This window comes from Galeopterus variegatus, unplaced genomic scaffold (genome assembly GCF_000696425.1).
Source record: "Galeopterus variegatus unplaced genomic scaffold, G_variegatus-3.0.2 Scaffold5156, whole genome shotgun sequence".
Classification (NCBI taxonomy): Eukaryota; Metazoa; Chordata; class Mammalia; order Dermoptera; family Cynocephalidae; genus Galeopterus; species Galeopterus variegatus.
Genome location: NW_007731267.1, coordinates 129,334 through 137,099, shown reverse-complemented (window position 1 = coordinate 137,099; position 7,766 = coordinate 129,334). Strand labels below are relative to the sequence as shown.

General features: G+C 37.4%; 1 protein-coding gene across 1 annotated transcript in view; it reads left to right on the top strand.

The window, feature by feature from the left end:
* Positions 1-325: 325 nt before the first annotated feature.
* The window catches only part of ZC3H12C (zinc finger CCCH-type containing 12C), a 58,131-nt gene continuing 50,690 nt past the window's right edge, over positions 326-7,766 (top strand). The window contains exon 1 of the mRNA XM_008589013.1: positions 326-406. Within this exon, the coding sequence (XP_008587235.1) occupies positions 326-406 (81 nt within the window). The remainder of the gene's footprint in view (positions 407-7,766) is intronic.

Sequence of the window (7,766 nt, the reverse complement as noted above, 5' to 3'; positions counted from 1 at the left end):
AGAGTGGTCCTGAGGGAGCCTGGCGTAGGGAGGGCCGCGGGGCCCGGAGGCCGCGCCCGGGCGCCCCAGCGCGGGGCGGAGGGGCCGGGGCCGGAGCCGGAGTGGCCGCGCCGGGTGATCTCCAGGCCCAGGAGGGTCGGGCTCCCCGAGGTCGAGTCGCTGAGCTCCCGCCGCTCAGGTGGGGCCGAGCGGAAAGCCCAGCGCATCCTCACCGAGGGCAGCGCCGTCCTCGCTGGGATTTCGGGCGAGGTGAGGCCGGTGTCCCCGGCCCCGCGGCCTAGGGCACCGGTCCACTCCCGCCTGCCCAGGGGCACAGCCAACGAACATGGAGGCGGGCTCGGGCGCCCTCGATGGAAACGGACCCACAGCTCTGCTCCTGCGGCTCAGACCCTCGCGCGCTTCTGGGGTGAGGCATCATCCGACATCTCGGGTCCAGCCCCCGCCATTGGCTTTTCTTATCCATCCCTGCGTCCAAACCGCCACCACCCTCCCCGCCGGTGCTAACGAGAACCCCTCACCCCTCGCTCGTTCCTCTTTCACCCTTCTCGCTCCAGCCCAATTCCCTTTTACAGCCTGCGTTCATTTTAGCTCGGCTAGTTCACATTTTTTAACTCCCTACAAAGAGGTGTTACAAATATAACTTGCAGAAATGAATCCCACCTTTCTTCCCTAAACGGTCTCGTCCTTCACCTCCTAAAGTCCTTAAAAACAGCCTTCGTACTGTAGTAGTCCACGTACTGATTACTCTGACTGGGTTTCTTGCTTCTTGGGTGTCGTATCCATTAACAATCCCGGTTTTTGCTCTGTGTTTTGCAAGAAAGAGATGTAATACTAATCCAGATTTAGGAAAAGTTTTCCTATTGGTTGCAAGACTGTGTATCCCCAGGCCCACCAAGGCTCTTCCTGATTCAGGATTTTTTTTTTTTTTTTTTTTTTTTAAACAATCTTAGAACAGATGCAGAGATACTTGGGGACTAAGTACTGTGTGTAGGTTTAAAAATTTGGAAAAGTAGTTCTTATTTCCTCATTTAGTTTTTCATTTTGTAATGCATATTATAAATGGAAACCCGGGGCTATGCCTCAACACATTTTTTGGACTTTCCAAGAACCACAATAAGTCATGAATACAGTGTGTTACATATTTTTTTAAGTCAACATATTTGGGGTTTAGAGAGTATAACTTCCATTTATTTAATCACATATATAACTAATTTTAGTAGCAATTTCTTGTTTTTAGTGTTCTCTGATGTTTGAGAATATACAGATAGCTTCGCCAAAGATTCATAAAATTAGTCTTACAGTGATAAGCCCAGGAAGATGCCTATTTCAGACTTGCCCCTCTGTTCATCTGTTTTCTTCCAATTTAGCATGCTTACTCTAAGTTACTTAAATCTGTCTTCTTGAAGGTACCATAAAAATATCAGAATGGTCCATTGACTATGTATCCATAATTTAAAATGTTTCAGTATTTTTACTTAATGGATTTTACTTTCACAGTAAGTTACAACTCTACATCCAGCTTCTTGTCATCATAAAAGTACTTAAACATTATAACCAAAGTAAAATGAACTTTTAAATAAAACAATAAAAAAAGAGACCATTATTTTTTAACCTCCGATTAATAATGGAAAATATTATAGGATAGGAAACAGAAGCTTGGAATGTTTGTATGCTGATGGGAGTTTTTATTAGTCACTTCACTTTACTAAATTTTTGTTTTAATTACCAGACTAATAAGAATATCCTATTTTGTGTTACATGCTTCTCTGGAGCTGTGTTTTCATGGGTTACATCTGCCAAATTGGAACCCCAGTGGTTAATTGAAATTCTATCTTTAAAGCGTTTTTCTCATACTACAGTTGGATTACCTTGCCTTCATTCTAGCAGCCCACAATGGTTTCTACATTAATTTTAACTAGTATAACAAATAAAAAGTTGCATGCCTTTTTAGTGTTTTTCATTGTTTTTGTACATAAATTCAAGGAATTCTTTCATTCTGATTTGACAGCAGTTTTAAGGACACATAAGATATTAAGTAGGGGGCCGGCCCGGTGGCGCACTGCTACAGTGCGCAGCTTAGGAGTGCGGTGGCACTCCCGCGGAGGGTTCGGATCCCACATACAGACTGGTTCCCACTCACTGGCTGAGCGAGGTGCAGGCGCGACACCGAGGATTGCGATCCCGTGGCCGGTCCCGGTCCGGTACGGGCACGACACTGAGGGTTGAGGGTTGCGATCCATTGCCGGACACGAACTCCCGCGGAGGGTTCGGATCCCACATACAGACTGGTTCCCACTCACTGGCTGAGCGAGGTACAGGCGCGACACCGAGGATTGCGATCCCGTGGCCGGTCCGGTCCGGTACGGGCACGACACTGAGGGTTGAGGGTTGCGATCCATTGCCGGACACGAAAAAAAAAAAAAGATATTAAGTAGGAAATTTTTTTTCTTTTTGGTGTTGGAATGTAGGACTATAATATGCAGTTATTGCTCATTTGAAATTGATATACTTCTATTCCCTCAGCAAATAATTATTTAGTATCAATCTAGTTGCTGTGTAAGGCCCCTGACCTCTAAGAGGATAGATAATAAACAGATAGTACATTCCACTAGGCATATGTTCTAAATGCCATGAGTGAAGAAGTGAGAAATTCCAGTACTAAGGAAGACCTCAGTGGTAGCATTCAAGTAGGTAGAACTGGTTGGAATCATGTCCAAATGAGTACTATGAGTCAAGGAACCAGGGCAGAAAAGCAGGGAGTGGGTAGTCCAGTGTCTGGAGCATGTGGCAGATGATTATAGGAGTAGTGGGTGTCAAGTGGAGTTTTGGAATATAGTTTTATTGAAAAGAAATATTAAATAAAAAGATAGTCAGTGAATATTAAAGTTTATTAAGTCAGTATTCCAAATTTAAATCCCTAAGGGTGGATATGGAATAAATAAGAGAATCCCAGGGTCTTCCTGCTAAGCATTTCACCCTGTCCTCTCTCACCTTTTTCCTGGCTCACACCAGGAGGGGTCTTGCAAAAGTTCTTGTAAGGATTCATATTATCTTTTAATTCAATTTTTCCATGAACTTTTTGAAGTACCCTCATATCACTTAGGTTACTTCATTGTGGCTTAAGTACAGTATGTAACATTTATTGTGCCAAGTGATGTTGTAAGTGCTCTACATGTGTTAATGCATTTTATTACATGCCTGTGAAGAAGTATTTCAATACCTCCTTTTTCAGATGAGGAAACCAAACTACGATGTGGTTAAATAACTTGCTTGAGGTCCTGCAATTAATAAGGCTGAGTGAGGGTTCCAACATAGCCATACTAAGTCCCTGTTAAGAAATATTAAGGTCTCTGTAACCTAATACATGTTAATAGATTTGTCTGTTATTGTGAGGTTTAAACAATATAACGGAATCATCTTTCTAGGGAGTTTGGTTCTAAAAAGATATATAATTTTCCTGTATAATTAGAATTATATTGTCTATAGAGCTTTGCATCCCATTTTCCCACTCTCATTTAATGTGACATTAAAAATATTTCAAACATTTTTTTCGTAACAATGTTATTTTATTTCATCATTTTCCTATTTCAGACATTTGTTTTTTTCCTAATATTTTAATATCATAATGCTTTACTTGAGCATCTCAGTAAAAATCTTTTTTCTGCATCTGTGTTTTCAGGATGGATTCCTAGAAGTAATGATCACAAATAATAACCTTTAAGGTTTCAGATGGCCAAAAAGCTTTTCAGAAAGTTGTTTTCATAGCTACATCCATTAGCAAAGAGTGAGTATGCTGATTTCATCCCATGTTTGAACACACTAAGTATTAACTGACATTTGTTAGATGAGCATTGATATTTCATTTTAATGTTGAATTTTCTACTTATTTAAATTATTAAAGTAGTACAAGTTGATTAAGAAAAAGCAACGTATAGAATAAGTAAAGCCACTTGAAATCTCCTTACCCAAAAATGACATGTGAATATTTTATAAATATTCTCTTGATTATTTGTTATTCCCATAGTTATACCTTACAGAATTTATAAGGTGGATTTTTAAGTAAAAACATATCACAAGCATTTCCTAATCTTCCAGCCCCAGGTAAAATTAATTATTCATTCCCCTGTGTTTTCAAAATACTCTAACACTTGCATATTAGATGATAGTGAACTGTTTCCTTTTCTTCTCCTTCCTGCTTTCTCTGTTTCTGCTCTTTATCTACAGAACAGAAAAAAGACTACCTTCTACATAGATTTATCATAAAGATTAACTGATAATACAAAATGTTGATTGTACCTCATACTGTGCATAGGATTTTTTTTTTATCTCAGTAGTCTTTAGGCTCCCTGAGGACCAGGACTCTGTGGTCTATATTGTTTTATCCCAATTCTTCTACAGGGTTTGGCACATAGTAGATAACTTCATGTGTTTTTACTAATAAAAGCCATATAGTACTTTAAATGAATCTCCTGGTAGTAGGTATGATGAACAAAAGCAAATAGATGGGTCAGAAAAAGATACAAAATCAATGCAGAGCAAATAACACAATTGGTACCAAAACATTTAAAAATTAACTTAGAAGGTATTATGTGATTTCTTGAGGGGCAATATACATTTGTCTTTTAAGAATATGATTAATCTTGGGCTGGCCCCAAGGCTCACTCAGGAGAGTGCAGCGCTGGTAGCACAGAGGCCATGGGTTCGGATCCTATATAGGGATGGCCGGTGCGCTCACTGGCTGAATGTGGTGCAGACCACACCAAGCCAAGGGTTGCGATCCCCTTACCGGAAAAAAAAAAAAAAAAAAAAAAGAATATGATTAATCTTATTTACTCCTCTTAGCAGGGAAAGGATATTATAGAAGTGAATTTTCCAAAAAGTTAATCTTTAAAATCTTTCAAGAACAAAACATCTTAACTATTTTAAATGGAAGAATTTATACACATGTATTATATTTTTCTATCTTCAAATAATATGTGGCCTATGATCTCTCTTATTTTGAAAGATAATAATAGCTAATATTTATTGGGCAATAACTTCTATGCCACATGCAGTATTAAGAACTTTACTTACATTATCTAATTTAGTTTTACAACAACTCTATATGGTATATGCTATTGTTTTGCTTATCTTCAGGTAATGGAACTGATGCCTAGAGATGTTAAGTAACTTGGCACAGTTTGTTGAGATTTCTAATTTATCCTAAACTAAATAGCAATACTTGTTATGCTTTTTTCTGTGTGTTTTAGATGGTGGGAGGGGGTGGGTAACAGAAATCAATTATTTACGTTGATTTGTGTCAGTGATTTTTGGTCTTCTCTTCTTGTTGTTAGCTGTTCCTTGCTGACATTGTTACTCCCTCTAATTTGCAGAAGGTATCTGCTATGGACTGTGCAACTGGATGACATCATGCTAACATTATGTCTAAAGTAAAAGTTTTAGGCAGCAATTATAGGCCTGTAGAATACTCAGAGTCTAGGGCCGGACCAGTGGCGCACTGGAGAGTGCACTGCTTGGGAGTGCGGCGGCGCTCCCGCCGAGGGTTCGGATCCCATGTGGAGACCTGTTCCCTCTCACTGGCTGAGCGCGGTGCGGGTGCAACACCAAGGGTTGCGATCCCGTTGCTGGTCCCCAGTACGGGCGCGACACCGAGGGTTGCGATCCCATTACCGGTCAGTAAAAAAGACAAAAAGGAAAAAAAAAAAAAGAATACTCAGAGTCTAGGTTGAAGAACTGAAAGGTTGCACTGTGTGGACAGAGCAGTTAGGGCCTCTGAAATCAGTTCCACCTGCATTCGAATCCCAGCTCTGTCATTTTCTGGCTGTGACCCTAGGCAGTACTCTCAGTTGCTCTCTGATTTCTCATCCATCAAATACTTTGCAGAGTTGTTTTTACTGATTCAAGATAATGAATGTAGAAGTGCTTGACACGTAGAAGGCACTGAATATTATAAAATGATTTAGCAGTATCCATTGATTTGATGGGACAAAGATTTTATTTATTTATTTTGTTTTCTCCTTATTCACTGGCTCTTAGTTGTGTTCTGAGTGACTGGAATTGCCAGATATAAAATGTCTATAAAATCAAGTTTACTTTTATTGCTTTTAATATGTCAGTTTATATTTTAGGTTTTTCAAAGGGCTTTCAAATCTATTCACATCTTTTAGGGTGAAGTTAAAATTAGTTTTTGTTCTTTGTTCTTAGTCATCTGTACTCATTTCCTATTCAAAATTATGTGGGCTTAATTTTATCTTTATTCTGTGATTTAGTCTGTTCACATCTTGGCTTTTACTTTATAATTTATTTTTATTATTTTGTATACTTACAGGGAACAGTTTTCCCATATATTGAGGCTGCTCATTGTTGACTTACACTTTTTTTTTTAATCTTTATGTCATCATTTTCTTTGATGGCCTCATTAAGTTAGTGATCTTACCTGTTAGATACTCTGGAATTTTGCTGTAATTTTAAATGACTAGTACAAATCTAAAAGACTTAAAATAAATTATTTATTGCACATTTTAGGTAATGTACATTATTATTTCTGTTTTGCTAAGATAGAAAAATGCCTTAAGTAACATAAAAATTGTGGGCATAAAGTATGTTAAAATAAATTAGCTATATCATGCATAGGAACAAATAGTTTTAAATGGGAGGAATGTCTCCTAAACTGCATTGTTATTATTTTGACTACTTCAGTTTATCTTTTAAAGTTAAATTTTGAGTTTACTATTTCAACATATTTTATCACATTTGTAAAATATAGAAGTATAAAGTTATACAGTGAAAATCATCTATAATTCTCACCTAGAGATAAATTATTCATATCCCTGTTTTCATTTTTAAAAATCATTTAATCATAATCACATCCTTTTTTTAAAAAAAGTATGCATATATAGTTTTGTTTCTTCATTCAATATATCGTAAGTTTTCTTGTGTCATTATCCTTTTAAGAGATTATTTTTATTAGCTGAATGGCATTCAGTATAGTCAAGTACTGTGGTTTAATCAAGTTCATATCATTGAGTATTTAGATTGTGACCAGTTTTTTTCATTGTAATAAAAAACAGTGTGGTAAATGGCTGTGAATATAGTTCCACGTACATTTTTAACAAATTCCTAGATGTGATTATACAAATTTCCCTCTAGAAAAGTTGCACCAACTTATATTTCTGTCAGCAGTGCATGGAATGCCCATTTCTCTGCATCCATTGCTGTTTCTCCATACAGCCTATTTTTGTTCCTTTGATAGACAATACTGGGCATAATAGTGCTTTTAAAAAGCTCATTTTGTAGAGTTAGAGAAACTGTTTGAGTTCCTGTTGTGAAACTTACTGGTTATGTATGTGATCGTAGGCAAGTTTCTTATTAATTTCCCTAAACCTGTTTCTTTGTCTGTGAAATGGTGATGATAATACCTGTTACCATGGTAATATTATATGATATCATTGTAGGGATTAGCTGAAGATGTATATTGAAGCACTTAAATCCTTGAGAAATTTAGCTATTACTTTGTATTATGAATGTGATTTCCCCTTCTTATATACTATATTTTATACCTGGTTGTTACTCATTTTTTATATAACTGTCTGGCTACCTTACTGAACTCTGTTATGTACTGTTAGATAAATTGGAGGACCTGGTTCTAATACTTTTTCAGTTGAGTCTCTTGATTTTCAGGATATATAATAATGGCCCAATAATACAGTTTTTTTTTTTAATTTCTTTTTTTTTTTTTTTTTTTTTTTTTTTTTTTTTTTTTTTTT